We start from the raw sequence: 27,415 nt of genomic DNA, 5'->3' as shown, positions 1-27,415 counted from the left end.
GCTACGGAGTTGATCTGTGCTGGGTGGTGGTGTGAGAGTGCGTTCAGATAGCGGTTTGTGTGTGTTTTTTTATGGTAGATAGTGTGTCCTAGGGAGCCGTTGGATTTCTTGTAGACTAAGACATCAAGGAAGGGAAGTTGATTGTTAGCTTCTGTTTCCATGGTGAATTGTATTTTGGGGTGTAGGCTATTGAGGTGTATGAGGAAGTCATCCAGTTTTTCTTTGCCGTGTGGCCAGATTACGAAGGTGTCATCTACGTATCTGAGCCAGAGTTTGGGTTTGTGGTTGGATTTTTCTAGAGCGAGGGTTTCAAAGTGTTCCATGTAGAGGTTTGCGATGACAGGTGAGAGGGGTGATCCCATGGGTGCTCCTTCCATTTGTTTGTATCTTTGTCCATTGTAGATGAAGTATGTGTTAGATAGGCAGTGGTTGGTCAGATCTAGGATGTGTTTTGGGGGGTTGTATTTATTTAGGATAGCTGTCAAGGCTTCTTTGATTGGCACTTGGGTGAAGAGGGATACGACATCGAAGCTCACAAGTAGGTCCCAGGGCTGTAAGTTTAGTTTACTTATGATCTCTATGAATTGGAATGAATCTTGTACGTGTGAGGTGATGGAATTTGCGTAAGGCTGTAGTTGTTTGGCAAGAAATTTGGCTAGATTTTGTAGAGGTGAGCCTATGGAGCTGACTATGGGTCTGAGTGGAGTTCCTTCTTTGTGTATCTTGGGCAGACCATAGAGCTTAGGACATCTGGATGATTTTTCTCTGGGAATGATTGTTTTCTGGATCTCTTCACTGATGGGGGTGGCTTTTATTTTTGATTTTGTGGTTTTTTCCAGGTAGGTGGTGGGATCTGTCTTGAGGAGTTTGTATGTGGAGTCTCGGAGTAGGTTGGATAATTTGGTATGGTAGTCAGATGAGTTCATTACCACCGTGGCGTTGCCTTTGTCTGCTGGCAGAATGATTATGCTGGTGTCATTTTTTAGGTTAAGTAGTGCTGTCTGTTCCTCTTTGGGTAAGTTGCTTTTGGGTGGTTTGCTGGTGCAGCAAACCACCCAAAAGCAACTTACCCAAAGAGGAACAGACAGCACTACTTAACCTAAAAAATGACACCAGCATAATCATTCTGCCAGCAGACAAAGGCAACGCCACGGTGGTAATGAACTCATCTGACTACCATACCAAATTATCCAACCTACTCCGAGACTCCACATACAAACTCCTCAAGACAGATCCCACCACCTACCTGGAAAAAACCACAAAATCAAAAATAAAAGCCACCCCCATCAGTGAAGAGATCCAGAAAACAATCATTCCCAGAGAAAAATCATCCAGATGTCCTAAGCTCTATGGTCTGCCCAAGATACACAAAGAAGGAACTCCACTCAGACCCATAGTCAGCTCCATAGGCTCACCTCTACAAAATCTAGCCAAATTTCTTGCCAAACAACTACAGCCTTACGCAAATTCCATCACCTCACACGTACAAGATTCATTCCAATTCATAGAGATCATAAGTAAACTAAACTTACAGCCCTGGGACCTACTTGTGAGCTTCGATGTCGTATCCCTCTTCACCCAAGTGCCAATCAAAGAAGCCTTGACAGCTATCCTAAATAAATACAACCCCCCAAAACACATCCTAGATCTGACCAACCACTGCCTATCTAACACATACTTCATCTACAATGGACAAAGATACAAACAAATGGAAGGAGCACCCATGGGATCACCCCTCTCACCTGTCATCGCAAACCTCTACATGGAACACTTTGAAACCCTCGCTCTAGAAAAATCCAACCACAAACCCAAACTCTGGCTCAGATACGTAGATGACACCTTCGTAATCTGGCCACACGGCAAAGAAAAACTGGATGACTTCCTCATACACCTCAATAGCCTACACCCCAAAATACAATTCACCATGGAAACAGAAGCTAACAATCAACTTCCCTTCCTTGATGTCTTAGTCTACAAGAAATCCAACGGCTCCCTAGGACACACTATCTACCATAAAAAAACACACACAAACCGCTATCTGAACGCACTCTCACACCACCACCCAGCACAGATCAACTCCGTAGCCAAGACACTCATCTCCAGAACAAAACACCTAGCTGACGAACAACACCTAAAAACCGAACTACACACTCTCACTAATGTACTAACAGCCAATGGATTCCAAAGAAATACGATTACCAACTTAATCCGAAGAGAGACACCCACAAAAACCCAAGACAGAGAACAAGAAAATGGCAAAGCCCTCCTCCCATACTTAAAAGGGACCACAGACAGAATCAGCAAGGTCCTCCAAAAACACAACATCAAAACAGCATTCTACACAGACAGAAAAATATCCACCATCCTAAGAAACCCCAAGGACATAATTGGGTTAGAAAACCAAGGAGTATACGAAATCCCATGCACCACCTGCCCCACCACATACATCGGACAGACCAACAGAAGAATAAGTGCACGCATTGAAGAGCACAAAAACTCACTCAGAAAGGGAGAACAAACTTCATCCCTGGTCCAACACTTTGAAGCCACGGGACATGAAATTGATTTTAAAAAAACCAAAACTATTGCCAAAATTGAACATTTTAACAACAGAATAATCAGAGAAGCCATTGAGATAGAAAAACGCCCCCACAGCATGAATAAACGAGATGATACCTCTCGTCTACCAGCCATTTGGAAACCCGCCTTGATTGACAGACGAAGCCCAACCACCAAGAATGATACCAGACCCAAACTCATGATAACATCACATGACATCACCACCACACAACCATTCAAAAAGCAAATCCGAACCCACAACGATAAAGACACACAACCACAAAACAGAAACCTAACTACAGCTGCAACATCAGCCACTTTAAACCCCTCCAAACCACACAATAAGCAAACTGACACCCACTATAAAAACATGGCACCACCACAAACACGAAGCCGAACAAAAGCAGCACAACTCACCAGCTCAGGTCTGGAGCTGACAGCTGAGACCAGCCCATCCACTCAGAACACACCCCCACCCAATCAGAACACCCCCACCATTCAAAACACACTCCCACCCAATCAGAACACACTTGGTCCCCTACCCAATCAGAGCACACCTCCACAGAACACACCCCCTCTGGCAGTTTAAAAAAGAGGAACAAACAGCCACATGCTTCTCCCAGAAGAAGGAAACAGAAGCCTGATGATGATGGATGGGATTCCATCGAAACGTTGCGCCTACACCTTTAATTCTACGCGGGGAAAAACCCGAAAAACCAAGGATCCATATATACCGTATATACTTGAGTATAAGCCGACTCGAGTATAAGCCGAGACCCCCAATTTCACCCCCAAAAACTGGAAAAAGTTATTGACTCGAGTATAAGCCGATCCGCCGTTCTGCAAGCCTCTGCCGCCAGCAGAGGCTCGATCCGCCATTTTGCAAGCCTGAATACACAGGAATACCCTGTGTAGCCGCGGCTCGTCGGCAGGTCTCCGTTCCTCCTGCCGACCTTTGGGGAGGTTTGGGCGCCTCCCCAAACCTCCCCAAACCTCGGCAGGTCTCCGTTCCTCCTGCCGACCTTTGGGGAGGTTTGGGCGCCTCCCCAAACCTCCCCAAACCTCGGCAGGTCTCCGTTCCTCCGCGCAGACCTGCCGACCTTTGGGGAGGTTTGGGCGCCTCCCCAAACGTCCCCAAACCTCGGCAGGTCTCCGTTCCTGTTTGGGGAGGTTTGGGCGCCTCCCCAAACCTCCCCAAACCTCTGCAGGTCTCCGTTCCTCCGCGCAGACCTGCCGACCTTTGGGGAGGTTTGGGCGCCTCCCCAAACCTCCCCAAACCTCGGCAGGTCTCCGTTCCTGTTTGGGGAGGTTTGGGCGCCTCCCCAAACCTCCCCAAACCTCGGCAGGTCTCCGTTCCTCCGCGCAGACCTGCCGACCTTTGGGGAGGTTTGGGCGCCTCCCCAAACGTCCCCAAACCTCGGCAGGTCTCCGTTCCTGTTTGGGGAGGTTTGGGCGCCTCCCCAAACGTCCCCAAACCTCGGCAGGTCTCCGTTCCTCCGCGCAGACCTGCCGACCTTTGGGGAGGTTTGGGCGCCTCCCCAAACGTCCCCAAACCTCGGCAGGTCTCCGTTCCTGTTTGGGGAGCTTTGGGCGCCTCCCCAAACCTCCCCAAACCTCGGCAGGTCTCCGTTCCTCCGCGCAGACCTGCCGACCTTTGGGGAGGTTTGGGCGCCTCCCCAAACCTCCCCAAACCTCGGCAGGTCTCCGTTCCTGTTTGGGGAGGTTTGGGCGCCTCCCCAAACGTCCCCAAACCTCGGCAGGTCTCCGTTCCTCCGCGCAGACCTGCCGACCTTTGGGGAGGTTTGGGCGCCTCCCCAAACCTCCCCAAACCTCGGCAGGTCTCCGTCCCTGTTTGGGGAGGTTTGGGCGCCTCCCCAAACGTCCCCAAACCTCGGCAGGTCTCCGTTCCTCCGCGCAGACCTGCCGACCTTTGGGGAGGTTTGGGCGCCTCCCCAAACGTCCCCAAACCTCGGCAGGTCTCCGTTCCTGTTTGGGGAGGTTTGGGCGCCTCCCCAAGCCTCCCCAAACCTCGGCAGGTCTCCGTTCCTCCGCGCAGACCTGCCGACCTTTGGGGAGGTTTGGGCGCCTCCCCAAACCTCCCCAAACCTCGGCAGGTCTCCGTTCCTGTTTGGGGAGGTTTGGGCGCCTCCCCAAACCTCCCCAAACCTCGGCAGGTCTCCGTTCCTCCGCGCAGACCTGCCGACCTTTGGGGAGGTTTGGGCGCCTCCCCAAACGTCCCCAAACCTCGGCAGGTCTCCGTTCCTGTTTGGGGAGGTTTGGGCGCCTCCCCAAACGTCCCCAAACCTCGGCAGGTCTCCGTTCCTCCGCGCAGACCTGCCGACCTTTGGGGAGGTTTGGGCGCCTCCCCAAACGTCCCCAAACCTTGGCAGGTCTCCGTTCCTGTTTGGGGAGGTTTGGGCGCCTCCCCAAACGTCCCCAAACCTCGGCAGGTCTCCGTTCCTCCGCGCAGACCTGCCGACCTTTGGGGAGGTTTGGGCGCCTCCCCAAACGTCCCCAAACCTCGGCAGGTCTCCGTTCCTGTTTGGGGAGGTTTGGGCGCCTCCCCAAACCTCCCCAAACCTCGGCAGGTCTCCGTTCCTCCGCGCAGACCTGCCGACGTTTGGGGAGGTTTGGGCGCCTCCCCAAACGTCCCCAAACCTCGGCAGGTCTCCGTTCCTCCGCGCAGACCTGCCGACCTTTGGGGAGGTTTGGGCGCCTCCCCAAACGTCCCCAAACCTCGGCAGGTCTCCATTCCTGTTTGGGGAGCTTTGGGCGCCTCCCCAAACCTCCCCAAACCTCGGCAGGTCTCCGTTCCTCCGCGCAGACCTGCCGACCTTTGGGGAGGTTTGGGCGCCTCCCCAAACCTCCCCAAACCTCGGCAGGTCTCCGTTCCTGTTTGGGGAGGTTTGGGCGCCTCCCCAAACCTCCCCAAACCTCGGCAGGTCTCCGTTCCTCCGCGCAGACCTGCCGACCTTTGGGGAGGTTTGGGCGCCTCCCCAAACGTCCCCAAACCTCGGCAGGTCTCCGTTCCTGTTTGGGGAGGTTTGGGCGCCTCCCCAAACGTCCCCAAACCTCGGCAGGTCTCCGTTCCTCCGCGCAGACCTGCCGACCTTTGGGGAGGTTTGGGCGCCTCCCCAAACGTCCCCAAACCTCGGCAGGTCTCCGTTCCTGTTTGGGGAGGTTTGGGCGCCTCCCCAAACCTCCCCAAACCTCGGCAGGTCTCCGTTCCTCCGCGCAGACCTGCCGAGGTTTGGGGAGGTTTGGGGAGGCGCCCAAACCTCCCCAAAGGTCGGCAGGAAGAACGGAGACCTGCCGAGGTTTGGGGAGGTTTGGGGAGGCGCCCAAACCTCCCCAAAGGTCGGCAGGAAGAACGGAGACCTGCCGAGGTTTGGGGAGGTTTGGGGAGGCGCCCAAACCTCCCCAAAGGTCGGCAGGTCTGCGCGGAGGAACGGAGACCTGCCGAGGTTTGGGGACGTTTGGGGAGGCGCCCAAACCTCCCCAAACAGGAACGGAGACCTGCCGAGGTTTGGGGACGTTTGGGGAGGCGCCCAAACCTCCCCAAAGGTCGGCAGGTCTGCGCGGAGGAACGGAGACCTGCCGAGGTTTGGGGACGTTTGGGGAGGCGCCCAAACCTCCCCAAAGGTCGGCAGGTCTGCGCGGAGGAACGGAGACCTGCCGAGGTTTGGGGAGGTTTGGGGAGGCGCCCAAACCTCCCCAAACAGGAACGGAGACCTGCCGAGGTTTGGGGACGTTTGGGGAGGCGCCCAAACCTCCCCAAACAGGAACGGAGACCTGCCGAGGTTTGGGGACGTTTGGGGAGGCGCCCAAACCTCCCCAAAGGTCGGCAGGTCTGCGCGGAGGAACGGAGACCTGCCGAGGTTTGGGGAGGCGCCCAAACCTCCCCAAACAGGAACGGAGACCTGCCGAGGTTTGGGGAGGTTTGGGGAGGCGCCCAAACCTCCCCAAACGTCGGCAGGTCTGCGCGGAGGAACGGAGACCTGCCGAGGTTTGGGGAGGTTTGGGGAGGCGCCCAAACCTCCCCAAACAGGAACGGAGACCTGCCGAGGTTTGGGGACGTTTGGGGAGGCGCCCAAACCTCCCCAAAGGTCGGCAGGTCTGCACGGAGGAACGTAGACCTGCCGAGGTTTGGGGAGGTTTGGGGAGGCGCCCAAACCTCCCCAAACTGGAACGGAGACCTGCCGAGGTTTGGGGACGTTTGGGGAGGCGCCCAAACCTCCCCAAACAGGAACGGAGACCTGCCGAGGTTTGGGGACGTTTGGGGAGGCGCCCAAACCTCCCCAAAGGTCGGCAGGTCTGCGCGGAGGAACGGAGACCTGCCGAGGTTTGGGGACGTTTGGGGAGGCGCCCAAACCTCCCCAAACAGGAACGGAGACCTGCCGAGGTTTGGGGACGTTTGGGGAGGCGCCCAAACCTCCCCAAAGGTCGGCAGGTCTGCGCGGAGGAACGGAGACCTGCCGAGGTTTGGGGAGGTTTGGGGAGGCGCCCAAACCTCCCCAAACAGGAACGGAGACCTGCCGAGGTTTGGGGAGGCGCCCAAACCTCCCCAAAGGTCGGCAGGTCTGCGCGGAGGAACGGAGACCTGCCGAGGTTTGGGGAGGTTTGGGGAGGCGCCCAAAGCTCCCCAAACAGGAACGGAGACCTGCCGAGGTTTGGGGACGTTTGGGGAGGCGCCCAAACCTCCCCAAAGGTCGGCAGGTCTGCGCGGAGGAACGGAGACCTGCCGAGGTTTGGGGAGGTTTGGGGAGGCGCCCAAACCTCCCCAAACAGGAACGGAGACCTGCCGAGGTTTGGGGAGGTTTGGGGAGGCGCCCAAACCTCCCCAAACGTCGGCAGGTCTGCGCGGAGGAACGGAGACCTGCCGAGGTTTGGGGAGACGCCCAAACCTCCCCAAACGTCGGCAAGTCTCCGTTCCTCCGCGCCCTGCCTGCCTGCTTCTTTCCGCTGCGGAAAGAAGCAGGCAGGCAAGGGGCGGAGTTTGGGGAGGTGCGCGCGCACCTCCCCAAACCTCCCCAAACTTCGGCAGGTCTCGGACGGCGGTGGCTTGGGAGAGGTGCGGGCGATCCCGGAAGCACCAAAGCCTCGGCCGCGCACAAGTCCTCGGTAAGTTTTTTTTGTTGACTGGAGTATAAGCCGAAGTGGAATTTTTCAGCCCAAAAAGTGGGCTGAAAAATTCGGCTTATACTCAAGTATATACGGTATATATATATATATATATATATATATATATATGTATATATATATATATATATATATATATATATATATATATATATATATATATAAAGTAGAAGGTCTGAGGGTCCACCTATGTGACTTCTAGCTAGATAAACAAGCAGAAAGTAATTGCTGAAACCCCTTCTCTGCCAGGCTCAGCAGAAGAACAACTTGGTCTAATATAGCTTCCAATGCTGTTCTGAGTGAACAGCCTTATTTTTTAACAAAAAGGATAAATATTCCTCCAGCTAATCTTAATCTGCCGTACACTGGACATACCCATCACCCTCCCTTTTTTGGAGTTAATAATATTACACAAACTTCAGAGAGAGAGTAAAAATAGGAAAGTAAAGAAAGTCAGGAGGAGATAAGAAAAAGAAAAGGAAATATAGCCACATCTAATTCCCACCAACGCCATGTGCTACATCTCTCCATACCATTCTGTCTTTGTGAACCACCCTTATTTCAACCACACCCATACACGGCTTCATTTGTTCTCCGTTTTGTTCTTCGTTCTCACCTTTCCTTTTTCAGAATTCTGTCAGCTCTACCCAATCACAACTTACTCAGTCTTCCCCTTGTGACCTATTCCTTTTTTTTCTAAATGTTTTGAAATTTGATCTTCATTCAATCTCACTATATGACCACCTCAATCTACTGGTGTCATACTGGTCACTTGTATTCAAGTCACATTCATTCATCCTTTATTCATCCTTGACTCTCTTTCTTCTTGCTTTATCACACAAACATACAGGTTCATTGGCACTGTAGTTGCTTTTTATGTTCCTCTAAACATATCCAGAAGGGACGAGGTGGCTCAGTGGGTTAGGATGCTGAGCCTGTCGATCAGAAGGTCGGCAGTTTGGCGGGTCGAATCCCGAGTGCCGCGTAACAGAGTGAGCGCCTGTTACTCGTCCCAGCTTCTGCCAACCTAGCAGTTCGAAAGCACGTAAAAATGCAAGTAGAAAAATAGGGACCACTCCGGTGGGAAGGTAACAGCATTCCGTGCGCCTTTGGCATCTAGTCATGCCGGCCACATTACCACGGAGACGTCCTCGGACAAGCCCTGGCTCTTCAGCTTTGAAACAGAGATGAGCACCGGCCCCTAGAGTTGGAAACAACTAGCACACATGTGCGGGGGAACCTTTACCTTTTTAAACATACGGTATCCAACTTTTAGTCCCACAGTGGGCAAAAGAATGCTCTTATAAAAAGACATTTTTGCTTCTTCTTTTTTTACATGCCGTCATTCCTTGCAAAAGGCATATGCTACTACTACCATCGTTAGTAATGGTTAAGACTTAACACTTCTCCATCTTTAGTAAACCTTCTACTAAGGTACACAAATTTATCTACTTGGTTTAGTTTTTCCCTTTCGATGTATAACTTGCAATTGTTGAAACTACAGCTCACATCCTGCTATACTGCATCTTCTATAAAGTCTCATGGACTCAATTTGTAACACCTCACCTAATAAAACGTCTGGGAAATACTGATCTGTTTTATGTGCAACTACTGTTATCAGATCAGTACAAATAGTTTCTCTGAATGAGGCCAAATTCTGTAATGCTATATACAAAATTAGGCAGATTCTAACTGCTCACTGATAATCCGCCACCAATCGTAATATATTATTTTCCAAAGCTGTTATTTTTTCTATGTAGCCATTATTACAATATCATTTTCTCATTCTCACTTCTTGCAGCAATCATTCTTCAGACTTTCATACTTCTGTTTCATACATTTTTCAAACTTCCCATTAACTTAACTTCAACCACTTCTATAAGACTATTTATACTTTGTTCCAAGCAGCTTCCATATTCTCTTTCCTTATGTACATATTCAATATGTTATATTGGGAGAGTAATCTATCACCTAATACTTTTTCATAAAAGGGTCAAACTTTTCTTTGCAATCCTTCTGTTCATTCTAGCCTTTTTCACTACTTCCGTTTCCTTCTATGTCTGTTTTCCCCAAGATCCATTCTTGACTTGAGAAAATAATGGTCTCTTCCATATTTTAACATTCTTATTCTGCACTTATTTTCTTGCTTTTTCATACTAACTAATCAATTCCATCATCTTTTACTTTATTGCTTTTCTAAATATATCAATGAAGGGACCTATGCTTTAATCACACAGATTTTACTCTACGTACATGCTTACTCAATAGTCACCATTCACATTCATTCTAGGATCTTTAAGGCAGCTATACCATTTGTTCTTATGTACTCATTGTGTTCAACCCATCTAGTCATTTCATCTAACACAATATTTTTTTTTTCATTTCAATTGTAATAATTTAGAAAGTTCTACAATTTATTCCCAAAGACTTTCCTGGTTCTATTTCCATTCACTGGTGCATTACATATAGCTATCATCAATCTATGAATTCCTAGTTTCATCTACATTCACAATAACTTAGTTGATACCACTTTTTATTTTGACATAAATTGAGCCTTTTCATTCATAATTTAGCTTATACCTTCATTCAGGGTCTCTGGAAATCAGGTGGCATATAGATTAAATAAATTACTTTGTATTAGTATTATTGTCCTACATGTAATCATCTACTCCACAAAAATTTCATTCAGATCTCTTACATTCTTCCCTTTTCTCTTAGTTTAACACACCATCATCATATTTATTTTGCTTTCATTTCATCTGTTAATTCATAGTCTTTATCATTTACTCCTCACATTCCAAACCACAATGCTCCATATGCTATGGAAATCACCAGATGGACCCACAATTGCAGATTTCTACTGCCTGTCATAATTGTGATCAATCAAATCTTCTTGGTAAAATAGAGAAGGAATCAGCTAGCTTGCCAGCCTAAATTGCACCCATATCACATGCAGTATTCCCAGTTAATGGTAAGGATAGCAATGTTCAGTTTTGGAACTTATTGGCCAGCATGCCACAAGAACAACCAAAGCTCATTTTTTCCACAAACATGGTCATATTATACTACACAAACTAGGATTTCTAGGCTGGCAGAGGCAGTTGGTTGAGGAATGTTCTCCCATATCAAAACTAAGGATGTGAGGATCTATTGGATGACTGGATTTCTTGTTAACGTGCTAGACTTCTAAGAAATTTATAAGACCCATTCAAAGACTTCAATGCTTCCAATTTTTGGAGGGTTGCACTGGTTGATATTTCTCAACAAATCTGATTTACAAGTAACAGCAACATGCTTTGCAGAAAGTCATTGGAACAAGCTTATATTTTTCTGCTGACTTCAAATATATCCAGACTGGCAACTAAAACGGCATAGGTTCAAATGGCTATTGAAGATGGGTTACTTCTTTCAAGAAAGAGCAATGTGAGTTGGTGAACAAACTTGCACTAAGCACAGTGGTGGGATTCAAATATGTGAACAACCAGTTCTCTGTGTGGATGCTGCTTCTGGAAGTCCATTTTGGGCCTGGGCAACAAAAATTTAGCTACCGGTTCTGCCGAAGTGGTGCGAACCAGCTGAATCCCACCACTGACTAAGCTGTGTATTTAAACTCATCAAGAGAGCTGCTGGGTGCAAGCCAAAGAACTATGATGAAGGGCAGAAGAGGATGAAAAGCAGCAAGGGACAATAACTAATCAATGCAGAGGGCATGGTGGGTGCCAGAAGATGCTGAAGGAGGAGATCAAAGGTTTCATCAAGCAGAAAAAAGCCAGCTGCTGTTTTGACTGAGACAACAAGGAAACTGCCACCGTTCTCTATAAGCCTCTTCCTAACTCTAAATTAGGAAACAGGCAGAGTTAGAAATAGAATAGTGCACACATGTTAAGCTCACTTCATAATCTGCAACCATATGCTTAGTGAGGCTTCTGATGCCCTGTCTTTACAAAAACAAAAAGTGCTCTAAGCAAGGCAAGTTTAAATAGCAAGCCATGGGCCGAGAGATGAAGGATGCAGATCTGAAAGGATCACACCAAATAAGATTTATTTGATTACTTTGCCATCATTTATTACGTAATGTTACTGGGAAACTGAAATCAACAATGTTGACAACAACAACAACAACAAAAATCCCCAGCAATTTGGTTGCTTGGTTGCCTAATTGTTGGGAAAAGAGAGTAAAAGAAGTGGAGTCTTGTCCTGAATGCCAATGAAATCCTCATAACTCATTCACGCACCCCATGGTGAATCAAAACTTGGCCGTGTCAATTAGAGGACACTAGGGACATTTTATGCAATGAGTGGCAGCAAACTCAGGCTTATTGCTAAATATATTCATAATATTCTTATCAGTGGTGCATTTCCAACCTCTTCTCAGCTATACATCCACTTTTGGCATCATTTTAGGCATACACTTTTAAATGTTCTCTGTGGATTTGAGTGGATGGCAGTCACTATCCTCCTCCTCCTCCTCCTCCTCCTCCTCCTCCTCCTCCTCCTCCTCCTCCTCCTCCTCCCTGCTTCTTCACTTACTGTCCTAATCCAGTCCCTTTCTGGTAATATATTTACAAAAACATAGGGAAAGTGCAACACAACCATATGCTCTGATTTCCAAACTTCTTCAGCACCCAGAACTTCTACAGTCATGTTAGCAGCAATCTCTTTTTCCCCTTTCTCTATAACAGGGCTTTTCAACCAGTGGTACGAGTACCACCTGTTGTACATTGGCACCTTGCAGGTGGTACGCAACCATCCTAGAAAAGTGGTAGCAGGGGAGGGGAATGAGCTGAACCGGTGGCAGCACCGCACAAGCCTGAGCGAGGGACAGCTGGAGCTGCAGGACTGTCAGGGCTCAGCGGAAGCGCCAGGATCAGCGCCAGGCTCCAGCTGGAGCTTGGTGCTGATCCTGGCGCTTGTGAGCCCAGAAGAAGCACCGATCAGCTGGAATGTTGCAGCATCTTGTGATTTACATTCAGATGCTTGGCAACTGATTTATATTTATGACAGTCACAGTGTCCCAGAGTCATGTGAAGTGACCAAAACCTGCTGCAACCACCCAGCAGACGGGGGGAATAAAAACCAAACAACCTTCCCCCCGCCCGCTGCCAATCCTCAACAGAAATGCTCACAACAATGAAAACCTTGGACAGGAGAAAGAGTGCCGCCAGGTGGGAAGACAGGTGTCTTGCTCGGCTGTGGCTTGGGGGGCACTTTTTTCAGTGCTATTGTAACTTTGAACAGTCACTAAGCAAACTGTTGTAAGTCGAGGACTACCTGTACTTTATCACTTTTTTCCTTTTTTTGGTCATCAAGTTTCTGACACCTTGCTAGGTGACTGGTGGTACTCGGATGTTGCCATATCCTAAAAGTGGTACATTGGGTGAAAAGGTTGAAAAACCCTGCTCTATAACATAGTCAACATAGTAAGTTTATGTTCAGTATAGCTATTAATGATACAATAACTGCTCTCTAATTAATCTCCTCAGCAGATTGTCAGCCCTATTTCATATAAAACCCCGCTAGTCCTTTTACCCACAGTGTGGGCAACAGGCTTCCGAATTAGTTGTTTCCATGCTAATACTTGATGATACAAAAGGAGAGCGCTACCCTTCTTTGAAAATAATGAGAAAATTTCTGCATTCAAGTAGTATAAATTATAAGTAAAGCAGAATAAGGGGATCAGAAGCCCACTAGTAAAATGTATAAATAGCAACAGTAAAGTCGCTATTTTGTGCAATGCCCAAGTTGAGCAATTAACTTTACATTTTTGAAAAACAAAGAGAGAAAAAAATGTGTCGAAACACATGATTTCCTCCTGAAAAATCCAAATTTGGACACTGACTGTCTTGTTTTTAGAAATGCTGCTGCTTCTCTTTCAAATTATAGTTGCACTTTTTTTAGGGGAGAAAAAAAAGCAAAAAAAAAAACAGAGCAGGAATATTGCAAAGGGTAGTTTCTTGTTTACAAATACTCTGTCTTTCAGAAAAAAATGTTTTGGGATATCCTTAATTTATATTCCCCCCTGCCCAATTTTTGTGCAAATCCCACTCCTTGTGATTTATTCGCGCACCCATGATTACGTTTTATTGATGACACTTAATAATAATAATAATAATAATAATAATAATAATAATAATAATAATAATAATAAAGTTGGAAGGGACCTTGGAGGTCATCTAGTCCAACCCCCTGCTCAGGCAGGAAACCTTATACCATTTCAGACAAATGGCTGTCCAGTCTCTTCTTAGGAGATCTAGACTGCAGCTGTTTGTCTTCTTCTCTGACTCAAGGGACAGGTTTCTAAAGCAGATTTACCCATGAGGGGACAATGCACAACAATTCTGGCACAGGAATATGATGGACTAGGGCTGACCTTCTTAGTTACTGATGAACTTCAACTCCCAGCATTCTTCACTACTGGCTGTCAAGCTCTTGTTGCCGCATTAAAACATGGGAGAAGCTATTCAGCATGTTAAAAATCTTTAATGCACACCAGACTGAGGACACATAAATCAGATGACTGCCATCCACTAAACCAAGGACGCAGTCCAATGTTACGCCTTCTGCCATTTGAATGTGATGCCCCGCTTTTTCCATGGTTAACAGATGATCTGTTTTACATTTTTACCCAGTGTAATTCGCTATTGTCTTGTTCGCCATTTCTGCCCTGAGAAATCGTAACTCCCAGTGTTGCTACTGGGCTGGCCCGTTTGGCTAAGTCAGTTGAGTCACTTGTATCCTACCTGATACAAGTTTTAAAAAGGGGGTTCATATCCATCTTTTTACCTATCAAGTGTCTTACTTTAATTCGTTAGATTTTAAAAGCATGAATTCGTCGGAAGGAGGAGAGGAATTGTGCCTTTCAATAGTTCTGGTGATTCAGCAGTATTATCTTTATTATCACCTTCAAGGTTGTTTTTCAAAAATATGTGAAAAGTCACTGATGGCTCTACAGTAGATTTTCCGAACATTCTGCTAAATGTATTTCTCACGTAGCTGTTCTCTTCCTACACACTTTTTCCTCCCGTATCTGCATATCTGCTTCTTACCCAAAGGTTTGGGTGCTGATGTCCAAATACAAAATGCATGCATTCCATCAGCTATTAAAAGCCCCCACACACACACACACAAAGCTCACCTTTTCCATTAACCCCCACCTCCAACAATAATAATAATAAAAACATGCTTTTGCCTTCCCCCACTAAGTGGTCACACGCATTTTAATCAGGGCAAAAAGAGATTTACATATCATATGGGAATATCTCCCCTTTATCAGATACAGTATCTTCCCTTTATCAGACAGAGTATGTCTGACACAACAGGATTTTACAACGGACAATTCATATCCTAGCGCAAACTGTCATTTATGAAGTCTGGCGGTTATCAGCTTGAACTCACTCAGAATGATCACAGGTCAAGCAAATTTCTGATTTTGCCCATGTTTTTTTTTAAAAAAATAAGTTGATGGACTTGGTGATTGGAGCAGCAGTCTAGCCAGTGAGCCTCAAGATAAAGTTTAAGTTTAAGTTTAAGTTTATTATATTTGTATACCGCCCTTCTCCCGAAGGACTCAGGGCGGTGAACAGGGCATATATAAAAATACAAATTACAAAAATTAAAAAGAGAATTAAATACAAGCCCAAACTAAAAACAGTAAAAAAAAATGTAAAAAATCCCCAATAAAAACCCCAATGCATCCCCCATCAGGCCAGGCCGGCCTGTTCAAACAGGTAGGTCTTCAAGTCGCGTCGGAAGGAGTGAAGGTCAGGTGCCATCTGGAGCTCAACCGGCAGCTGATTCCATAAAGCCGGAGCGCCCACAGAGAAGGACCTCCCCCTGGGGGCCACCAGCCGACATTCTCTGACCGGTGGCACCCTGAGGAGGCCCTCTCTGTGGGAACGCACAGGGCGGAGGGAAGTTGACGCCGGCAGCAGGTGGTCCCTGAGGTACTCCGGACCCATGCCATGTAGGGCTTTAAAAACCATTACCAAAACCTTGAACCTCACCGGGAAGACAACTGGCAGCCAATGCAGCTCACGGAGCAAAGGTGTAACAAAGGTGTAAAGATAACCATTGGAGACACAGAGGCATCTCATCTGGCTGATAGAGAATCTAGTTTTAAAATTGCAAATCTCAACCTTTTCCCCTTTTTTGTCTCATTAGAAAACTGCATTGTCCAGCAAACAATGCCATAGCGAGCCCATGGGACGGGGAGTGCAAGCCGAAAGCCAAAAGAAACAGCACCTTGGTCAGCAACTTCTCTGTAGCTGCCACCCCTGCCCTTTGGGATACCCTTTCCCCAAAGGTCTGGCAGACCCCCACCCTCCTTGCCTTCCGGAAGGCCTTGGAGAGCTAGCTCTGCTCACAGGCCCTGAGGTAGGAAGAGTCTGGAGCCCATTAAAACAGTATGCAGATCTGTGGGAAAGTGCTGCCCCGGGGTACCAGGAATTTTTATACAGTTTTTATTTTTATTTTTATTTTATTGTCAGGTTTTTTGGGGCTCAGTTTTACCATTTTGTATATGCTGCCCAGAGTTCTAATTATACTATGGGGAGCTATACAGCATAGCTCCCCACTTGGGCTGAAGAGAGGTGAATGGTCACAGCTCACGTTTTCCTCTAGAGCTACGGGTAACCCTTGACTTAAAGACTTTAATTTTACAACCAATTTGCCATACCTGTCAAGCGAATCACTGCGGGAGTTAAATGAATCATGTAGCCATTAAGGCAGGGGTAGGCAACCTGGGCTCTTTTATGACTCGTGGACTTCAACTCCCAGAATTCCTGAGCCAGTACGGCTCAGCATGGAAACCTCTCCCTTTCTCCTCAGCATGGCTAGCTCAGGTAATTCTGGGAGTTGAAGTCCACGAGTCATAAAAGAGCCTACCCCTGTGTTAAGGGAATCTGGATTCCCCTATCGACTTTGCTTGTCAGAAGCCAGCTGGGAAGGTCACAAATGGTGATCACATGACCATGGGACAGTGCAACTGTCATAACCCAGAGTGGGATAGAGCCCAGCAAATGGCTTGTTTAATGTGCGTTGTCGCTGGGGTGGGGGTTATTATATTGTTTTATTTTTCCTCGTTATTTTAATTTTTTTATAGGGTGTTTTTTTTATTTATGTAAGCCGCCTTGAGTTGCCACGTGCGAGCAGGTGGCAGTACAAATCTTCTAAGTAAAATAAATAAATAAATATATGCCAGTGGACAACCACCCGGATTTTGATCCTGTAACCCTGGGGAATGCTGCAATGGTTGTTAAGTGTAAGAACCGGTCATAAGTCACTTTTTTCCACTGCCGCTGTAACTTCGAAAGGCCACTAAATGAATGGCTGTAAGTTGAGGACTTCCTGTAGTAGTAGAGCAGATCTTGTGGCAGCTCTGTGGGACTTACCTGATTTGGGACTTGAACCACACATTATTTCCTTTCAGCACATTCGTTTCAAACACTTTGTTGATTTTGATGGGTACTTGGATGATACAAAGACTCTCAAACTTTGGGGATTGCTTCTTTGTTTCAGTCATTAAAATATAAGGCACCAAACAATTTTTAAAAAAACCAGACTACAAAAGTAGATTTGCTTGGAAAGATCCACGGTAGCCTAATGACGTATTAAATTATTGGGGATTTTAAAGGGTTTGCCTAGAAAAAGAATCAGGAGAAATCTGATCCTATGCAGATTCTAGGAACGCCTCGTTAGGATGGGGTTTTCCAAATCTAAAGTGCGACCAACAAAAAGGCAATTTAAAGACAGCCCCTTCCCATATTTCAGTCCAGGAAGGCAACCAGGATTAGCTTCTGGTAATGATTTTAGGATTTAGGAATATTTCAAACCTACAGAAGAACAGATTATGAACTGAGAAGCCAGTGAAGATTGCAACAATGGTTCTAATCAGTGGTGACATTTCTGGACTGTCTTCGAGAGCAGCCCCACAAACACTGTACTGGAATTTATTTATTTGTGTCCTGCTTTTATTTTATTTTTACAAATAACTCAAGGTTATTTGAGTTTACACTTTACACTTTCCTCCTCCTATTTTCCCCACAACAACAACAACCCTGTTAGGTGGACTGGGCTGAGGGAGAGTGACTGGCCCAGTCACCCAGCTGTCTGGCTTTCATAGCTAAGGCCGGACTTGAACTCATGGTCTCCCACTTTCTAGCCTGGTGCCTTAATCACTTGACCAAACTGGCTCTTTTGTAGCTCAGCCAGGTGCTTACCTGCACAAATTAACCATTACCTCTGTTTTGTCAGGACTGAGCTTCAGGTTACTGGCCCTTATCCAGTCCAGTACCACACCCGGGCACTGATTAAGCAGCACTTCCACTCCCTTACCTACATTTGATGAAAAAGAGAGATAGAGTTTTGTGTCATCAGCATATTGATAGCACGTTCCTCCCCATCTCTGAATCTCAATCAGCAGCTTCACACAGATATAGGAAAGTATGGGGAAATCAGGAAAAATACTGAAGATCCTCACAATGTCAACACCAGGATTGGGTAGAAGTCATCCAGTGCCACCTTTTGGAGACAGCCAGGTAGGTATGAATGGAATTACAATCTGTTCCGCCTACGCTTAGCTCGGTCACACATTTCAGAAAAATGCCAGAATTACAGACATAACCCCGAAAGCTACCGAGAAGTTCAGAAAAGTTAGCAAACTTCGCAAATGGTTTCCTGGATGAGTTTATCTTACAGAGCGATCACAAACTTCTATACCAAAACCAGACCTCTAAGTAGATTTAAGAAATCAATTTAACCCCAACATGATAGACTGCAATCCTTCATCTGTTATCGCCTCCTTAAAACACCTTGCCCAGGGACAGAATTTCAGGAATAGAATTTCTGGCCAAATGAATCCAGTTGTTACTTTTGGGGAGTGGTTTCATTATACATCCTTCAACCAAGGTGAAACAAATCCTTTTACAAAGAGGGATTAATAATCTTCTGGATCCAGCTGAGCACTTAGATCCAGTAAGCCATGAGGGGGTTGAGCATTGAGCAAATACATGGTTAGTTGCAATCTACCAAGCCTATTGCTAACATTTTTACTCCTTTACAAGCAACAGTGATCTTTAAAAATCTTATCAAATAATGCTTACAAAGGTAACCATCAAAACTACAGAATTTAAGCTGTGAGGAATATTTTCTTCTACCAAGACCAGAATTCAGAAGCTACCATTCACTTTTTGCCTCTGGGGTCGTGACTGGGTAACTGAATAATTCTCCATGGAAGTTGGGGCTGGCTCAGTGACTGTCAGCTGACGCTCTTCAGACAGCTGTATCTTTTGCCTCAGATGAAATCACTGTGACTTTAGGGAACTTATCTGAAGACATTTTTAAAAAGTGTCTTATTAATATACACTTATGCTTCTGATAAAGACTCACCAGATTCTACAGAGTTAAATGGCACTGGGCGATTCCGATACGTTTGCCTGCTTTTCTATTTTAAAAGTCAAGAAGAATTTTGCTCAGACCTCATTATTTTGCAAATAATTGTTTAAATACTAAAAAAAAGAGAGAGTCAAGAGAGGTTCTTCCATTGTGACCAACCCCCATCAAAGGCCTTTTGACACTTCACTTATGAGATTCTCATATGTCTCCATTCAGTTCTCAATAACAGGGTTTTGGAATGTCAGCATTTCCTGTAGTTTGGGTTTCCATCCTAACACAGAGCATGGCTGGAATAAATATTTGGCGCTGGGCACCATCTTATCAACAGGCACATAAATTGACGGAAGTTCAGAGAGGAGCAGGAGAAGTAATCAAGCAGCTGGAAGGGCTGAGATAGGAGTGTAGATTAAAGAGCTGGATACTTAAGGGGGAACAGCCTCCAGAGGGGTGGCCCTGTTGCCCTGCTGCTGTAAAAGACGATAAAAAAATATGGCATTTTAAAGACCAATTGGTATGCTAAGACTTGATCTTTCATGGCTTAGATTTCACTTCTTCACATGGATAAAGTTCACAGAAAATTCTTCTACTACCAATCTGCATGTCTTTAACATACCAAAACACTTTTCCTTATTTTGAATTGACAGGGTGGCTTCTCAAGTGTTCTGCTAACAAATAAGTGTGTTTTAAAACCAGGGAGTCACTACTTGAAGTCAAGGCTACATATAGCTCCTGAATTCTCTGGCGTTTCCTCCAGAATCTCTCCCAAATGTAACAGAAAGGGATTATTAGTGACAGCAATCGTATATTAATTGTTCTGAATACATACAAATGAAATGTAATGTCAAATTACATTATTTTATGTTTTGACCTTAGTAACATTGTGCCCTCTACTGTTAGAGAAAACAGCTGTATCTTTCTTGTTTTTACAGTTTCAAATTGATAAAAGAAATTGACAAGTCTCTCTCTCTCTCTCCCTCCCTCCCTCTCTCTCTCTCTCTCTCATACACACACAATCACACACACACACAACCTTAGGTTTTGGATTTGCCAATATTCAAATGTATTTTATTTCAGGCCAAGACCAGCATTATTCAGCATTTTAAACTGAATAATGAATCTTTGCAAAATATAATAGTTGATGTATACAAACTTTCAGCAAGATAAATTGAACATTCAAGTCATAGGAAAGAATTTTTAAATCCTTACGGGACTAACTCAATTATGATTAATTTTACTTAGAAAGGGTTAAAGTGATTGCTTCCATGAGGTTTGGGATCCATCGTCCAGGGTTAAAGAAGCAGTTGCCATAGAAAAGCCAGTGTGGCTCTTAGGCTGAATAAAGGTGCGCCTTCATGGCCTAGCCAGTCAGGCAATATCTTTCAAGATCTCTCCAGATCAAATTGTAAATGTTAACACAAAAGCTGTGGTTTGGCCAAACCACTAGAAATTCAGCTCTGCACAGGCTAGCTATACTAAGCCTGAGCAAACTCTTTGGGTTAGAAGGCCAAAGATGCTTCAGAGTATGAATTATATCAATGCTGCACCCAACCAGCTCAGCCTAGTAGGGTGCCTTCGCTTTTTCTACTTAAAACCTTCATTGGACTCAATCATTATCAGACTCAGATAGATGGATGAATGGAAAGATGCTTAATTGCTGTCCTCCAAAAAACAAAGCCACTGGCTTGTATGGGATGGGGAAGCAGGAATACCTCTTAGGCTGCACACAAAAAAGGGAGAGGAGAGACACTGATGAGAAAGACATGTTCATGTTCGGACAAGACCAGGTAATCAGGATGTTGATGAACAGCTTGTCAGACCACGTAGAGAAAAAAGCTATACACAAAGAAATATGTTTCTGGATTCTGCCCCAGCCTCGTAGATGTTCTGTACATATTTAGAAGAAACCCATTGTTGAATCAGCAGGAGCAGCTTATCTGAACAGAATTTGGAATGCTATCCATAGTGTCTTTAGAAGTTCACTCACCTACTTAACTAGTTTTTGATTTTATCAACCACTCTGCAGAAGCATAAGAAATGGACTTAGACCAGGGGTGTCAAACTCAATTTCATTGAGGGCCGCATCAGCACTGCGGTTGCCCTCAGGGGGCCGGGTGGGTGTGGCCAGGGTGGGCGTGGCCTACTGGGTGGGCGTGGCTAAAGTGCGTATGGCCTACTGGGTGGGCATGGCCAGCTCTACATCGTTCGCATCAAGGGTGCCTATGGGGGCCTGGGCAGGAGTGGGACAGATCTGAGGGTCTCTGGCAGAAGGAGAGTCTCTGGGCCAGGGCCAAGGCAATGGGGGCCGTTTCCAGGACTGTTTCCAGGATGGCTTTGTGGGCCGTATGAAACCACTTCGCGGGCCGCATCCAGCCCTCGGGCCTTCTGTTTGACATGTCTGACTTAGACCAAGGCAGCCCTGTTCCCTTCAGTCTCTAAAACTCCATTTTATCAGTATTAAGCAGCTCACTATGGTTTCAAGGAAGTCTCCTTCCCAGCCCTACCTAGAATTATTGAGCAACATTGTAGGGTTTTCATCTGGAAAGAGGATTATAGAACATCTGGAGGAGTGGCACAAGCTTGGGAAAGCAGCTTCAGTGGATGTCCTAAAAGACTGTAGCTTCCTCTTTGCCCCCACTTTCTTTCCTATGCTAAGAACACTTTTACACCAAGCATCCACTACCAAACAGCAGTAAGAAAGTACATTGTGTATATTGTAAGTAGCATTTGTTTTGTTTGTTCTCAGCTAAACCATACAATCTATTTATAGAGGAAAGAGAAGACTGTGTCCATAACCAAAGTTCCTTTTTTCTGAATTTTGCTTTCTTTGTAGCATGCTTCCCCTTGTAAGCAGTTCTGTCTGCTCCTTTTGAGGAACACAACAAGATCAAGCCTTTCTGGAGCCCACCAGGAAACACACAGCCAAGAGAGAAGTAAACACCATTCTCTTTTCGTCCTGTTTCCTTTCCACAAGCTGATCTCACTTCTACCCCCGAATTTGCTAAATTGCTGGAATCTCAAGCAAACTTGTTTGTTGCTTGCAGCTCATCCATCTTTAAACCCAACTTAATTCTTATTCATTTGGTGCCTGAAGGAAGACAAGCTGTCTGGAAGAGGGGCATCCACAGCTGACTTCCTCCATCAAGTTGTATTAAGTTTGCTGCGTTTTCTCTTAGCCTACAAACAAGCTAACCCAATCAGACAATATTTTTCCTTCTTGATTTTTACGGCAAGGGCCTTCTGGTTCATCTTGACAAATTAATGGTTTTACTATATGACTATATTATTTTTTATTATTAATCCTTAATTTACTTTAACTGGTTTTCATTTAGAATTTTTAGACATTTTAGATTTAAAATGAATGCTTGATATTGACTGCACACCACCCTGTAAAAACATTTCGTTTGAGGGGCAGCATATGACATTCTTAAAACAAAAAATGATGCAAAATGCTCCCCATAGTTTAGCTCAATCCTGCTCAGTTTTGTGTACACATGTGTACATTTGCATTTATACACACACATTCAGTCCAGTTATACACACACATTCAGTCCAGTTATACACACACATTCAGTCCAGTCCATTTATACACACACATACAGTCCAGTTCAGAGGAGCATGCAGAGGCAGATTACAATCCTACACCTTGATGGACCTCCTGCTGAATCCAGTGCAACTTACTTTTGATCAGGTATGCAAAGTTTGCCCTATAGTGGATTAAGCAAAACTTCAAAGTACATATATGCAGCCCAGGTTTTCAAAAGACTTTTATAAAATGTGCACAGCTGCAAACCTATCCATACCTGGTGCAATTCCATAGTTGGGGCTAGATGGCATCCATGTGCAAGAAGATAGGGTTCAGGTAAAACAGAATTGGCAGAATACATGCTATGGATGACAGGGACTGCACACACACATGAACTATATTCTGGGGGACAAAATATTTATAGACTTACTTTCTATGTGTGCTAGAAGGTCTAATTATCTTCCATGGGCATGGGTCCATTTCCCCCCCCCCAAACTGTCTCTACTGAAAACTGATCTGCCTTTCCACCTCCTTTAGTATTCAACCAAAGTGATTTAGAATAGTGCAGAGAGGGGAAACTGACCATTCGGAAGACACAGTGAGCAACTTGCATATGGGCATGTGAATGTGTGTGCCAGGATTATCTGTTGCTAAGGGTGAATGTGTCACTTATTTCTTCCAGATGATTTTGCAAAACTATCCATCTTCATGATTGGGGGACTGGAGGCTAAAACATATAGAGAACGGTTGCTGGAATTGGGTATGTCTAATTTAATGAAGAGAAGGACGAGGGGTGACATGATAGCAGCGTTCCAATATCTCAGGGGCTGCCACAAAGAAGAGGGAGTCAAGCTATTCTCCAAAGCGCCTGAAGGCAGGACAAGCAGCAATGGATGGAAACTAGTCAAGGAGAGAAGCAACCTAGAACTAAGGAGAAACTTCCTGACAGTGAGAACAATTAAACAGTGGAACAACCTGCCTCTAGAAGCGGTGAATGCTCCAACACTGGAAGTTTTTAAGAAGAGACTGGACAGCCATTTGCCTGAAATGGTATAGGGTTTCCTGCCTGAGCAGGGAGTTGGACTAGATGGCCTCCAAGGTCCCTTCCAACTTATTATTATTATTGTTGTTATTATTATTATTATGAGGAGGAGGAGGAGGAAGATGCATGTTAGCTGGGAATGTTGGGGAGTGTAATCTCATCACCCATGGAAGGTGCCTCTTTTTTATTTTTTAGGAAAGTCTGATATTGAAAGGTTTCAAAGATCAATTATTAAGTAGTCTGTAAGTGCAGACTGTAGGATTGGTCATTTATTATTACCCTGTGTAGTATATATGCACCATCAGGAGGGAAATATATTGAGGAAAAAGTCTCAGTAAACATTTAAAAAAACACAAAGGAAGAAATCTGCATTCATCGAACAGTTGATTAGAATTTTTAGATTAATAACAAATACAAGCACGTATGTTCCATGTCAAGATAACCCACAATCAACTCGTTAATATTTGATTTAAAAACTTCTCAAGCTTAATTTTAAAAAGTGAAATGTGTAAAAGTTTCAGAACTTAGCATTCATACATTTTTCCCCCTTCCCAATGTCTGAATTTGCACAACTAACATGTATTTCAGTTCTGCCATGATTCTTACAGCTCCTGTACACAGGAAAAAATTGGGCTCAGCAGCCAATGCAACGGAAACTTAATTGTTTTAACCAGTCCAACCCCCCCTTATTTTCACCAAAATGTAAACAAAGGATGCCTTCCTTTTTCACTTGCATATAGAGCAGTGCTTTTTACATGGTAGCCAAAGAACCAGACTTCTGACCCTCTCAATCTAACTTAGAACCTCTTTTACCAACTGAATTTTTAAAACCTCAAAGCCCAAAGCTTTTCTTCAAGCAACACAATCAAAAGAATGCAAGTTATCCACTGGTCCCCAGCAGCAGATATAGGTTAGCTTACTGGTGCCAATAAGTCTTTAAACTTCTTGAGGAAAGGAGGTCATATTTATGACCTTGCTTGGAGGAGGAGGAAGAAATGCCAAAACAGAGCCAATTTTGCTGCAAAAACAAAGCACAGTCTTGAGTCCACCCAACCTGGCTATAAATGTGCACCCCCCCCCCCTTGCAATCTTAGACATGCTACCTCTGGGGAAAACCCCACTGAGTGCAGTGGGTTTGCTTCTGAGTAAGCATACAAGGCACTTACTAGTCACCTTCAGAAGTTAGGGACTTCTTGCCTTCAGCCTGAGGTTCTCTGCTAAAAGGTTTCTTCTCGAGAGCCCGTTTTACGAATTCCACCTCTGATTGCCCTTATCTCGCAAAGGGCCGTCCATCCAGCTCCCCAGCGCCTCTCGAAATTGGGCCAGTAAGGAAAAGTGTGTGTGTGTGTGTGTGTGTGTGTGTGTGTGTGTGTCCCCAGCGCCTCTCGAAATTGGGCCAGTAAGGAAAAGTGTGTGTGTGTGTGTGTGTGTGTGTGTGTGTGTGTGTGTCCTCAGCGCCTCTCGAGATTGGGCCAGTAAGGAAAAGGTGTGTGTGTGTGTGTCCCCAGAGCCTCTCGAGATTGGGCCAGTAAGGAAAAGTGTGTGTGTGTGTGTGTGTGTGTCCCCAGAGCCTCTCGAGATTGGGCCAGTAAGGAAAAGTGTGTGTGTGTGTGTGTGTGTGTGTGTGTGTGTGTGTGTGTGTGTGTCCCCAGCGCCTCTCGAGATTGGGCCAGTAAGGAAAAGTGTGTGTGTGTGTGTGTCGAGAGAGAGAGAGAGAGAGAGAGAGAGAGAGTGAGTGTGTAAATGCGTCCCCAGGGCCAGTAAGGAAAAAAGTGTGTGTGTGTCTGTGTGTGTGTCTGTGTGTGTGTGTGTGTGTAAAAAAAACCAGCACCTATTTAGCAGATTGTTCCACTGAGGCACGGAAGCTCAAAGAGACGGACTCTCCGGCCGTGCCACTGCTTTCATCTCAGGTGAAAGCAAGAGGCACTTCGAGAAGCGTTGGTGAAACGGAAGCGGAACCGTGAGCTAAACGGTCCTTTCTTTCCTGTGGCAGCCCTCCGGGTACTCCTCAATTCTGCAGCAGGGACCTACCGGCCGAGCACTGACGCTTTAAGCAATCCCAGAGGGGGCGGGATTAAGCCCAGAAACCTCCCTGGATAACTGGCCGTCAACTGGGCACACAGCGACGGGATCGGCAGGAGGGAAACGACCCCCCTCCCGCCGCCGCCCCAGCGAGAGGAACGGCCGGAGGGAACCCAACCACCCGAGCGCACGCTGCTTTCCCTCCGCACGCCTCGGAAGAGCGCCTAGCGGCAAGCCGCGCTAAGCGAGCGGCTTCCACCGCCGATCCTTTTGCGTGCGCCTGTTCGCGGCCGGGGAGAAAACGAGGAAGCCGCAAAGAAAACCCAAGAGCGATCGCCCCCAATGACACGCAGAGAGACACGCGTGCGCGCACACACACGCACACACACACAGAGAGACACAGGCCTTTTTTAAAAAAAGAAGGAGCGGCTGCGCCCGAGCTTCGCCGCTTTCGGCTCAAACGCGCAACCTGCGCGGGATCCTTAACTCACCGCGGTTGCGCCCATTCATCCAGGGTTCTTCAGGCGAATCCTCCAGGAGCGCGTCTCATCGCTCGCCGCTAGTCCCTGGCTTCCTCCTTGCCTCCTCGGCTGCGTTTGTTGCGTGCGCGTGTGTGTGTGTGTGTTTGTGTTTCGATTGAAGAAGAAAAAAAAAGGCAGTTGCTTTTTTAAGCCGCAAGTCGGACTGACTGTGAAAATGGATGTGTGTGTGTGTGTGTGAGAGAGAGAGAGAGAGAGAGAGAGACAGCGGAATGGTGGTACGGTGGTGGTGGGGGAAGCAGGAGGGGAAGGGCTACTACGAGAAAGAAAGGCCCCGAGGCCGTACAGAATGACAATAGAAGGAAACGCTTTATCAAACTTCGAAAGAGCAGCCTGCCAGCTAGCCGAGCCTACCCTGGGAACAAGGGGGCGGAGGGCTGCCGCTTAAGAGCCAGCGAGAGCAAAGGGAGGGAGACGTCCCGCAGGAGGCAGAAAAGGGAGCCAAGGTGCTGGGGGTTCCCTCCCTTGGCAGCGGACGGCCGACTCTCCCTCCCTCCCTCCCTCCTTCCTTCCTTACCCCTCCCGCGCAAAGCCCGTGTCACCCACCCGCCGACCAACTTTTGTGTTGAGAAATCTCCTCACAACGCTGCCTCTTTCCTCCCTCTCCCCCCCCCCCCCGACGCTCCGTTACAAAATAAATAAATACGAACGGTTGGAAACGTTACTTTGGAAAAGTAGGGCGGTGGAACAAGTGGGAGAGCATCGGGCATTTAAGCGGCTTTTCTCCTAGACGCCCTCCTTCCACCCCCACCCCCCCACCGCCTCGATTCCATCCTTCCAAGATCTTGTGAGTCAAGCGTTAGCAATGTGTTACCGTAATGTTACCAATCTGGTATGTAGAACTGGAGAGGGTTTAAGCTTAATGAAACACATGCGCTCAGTCTATGCTTGGGGAGGGGGAGGGAAGCGGGAGGAGATGGTGGGGGGGGGGTGGGGAGTGAAATGTTCCATAAGGGGCAGTCAAGATGTATGGGAGAGAGGAGCAGGGTTCACACGAGACCCTAGGCCAGGGGTCGGCAACCTCGGCTCTTTTATGACTCGTGGACTTCAACTCCCAGAATTCCTGAGCCAGCTATGCTGGCTCAGGAATTCTGGGAGTTGAAGTCCACGAGTCATAAAAGAGCCGAGGTTGCCGACCCCTGCCCTAGGCGAAACTGAAGGACGCATCGTTTATGGCTGGAATACTTTGTGGAATAAGCA

At 46.5% G+C, this 27,415-nt stretch overlaps 1 protein-coding gene across 1 annotated transcript in view; it reads right to left on the bottom strand.

Moving 5' to 3' along the window:
- HDAC7 (histone deacetylase 7) overlaps positions 1–26,272 on the bottom strand; it is a 273,819-nt gene extending 247,547 nt beyond the window's left edge. The window contains exon 1 of the mRNA XM_083352761.1: positions 26,168–26,272. Within this exon, the coding sequence (XP_083208887.1) occupies positions 26,168–26,186 (19 nt within the window). The 5' untranslated portion in view covers positions 26,187–26,272. The remainder of the gene's footprint in view (positions 1–26,167) is intronic.
- Positions 26,273–27,415: the final 1,143 nt, after the last annotated feature.

This window comes from Vipera ursinii (assembly GCF_947247035.1).
Source record: "Vipera ursinii genome assembly, chromosome: 2".
In the NCBI taxonomy this organism is placed as follows: Eukaryota; Metazoa; Chordata; class Lepidosauria; order Squamata; family Viperidae; genus Vipera; species Vipera ursinii.
This window is presented reverse-complemented; position numbering and strand designations above follow the sequence as displayed.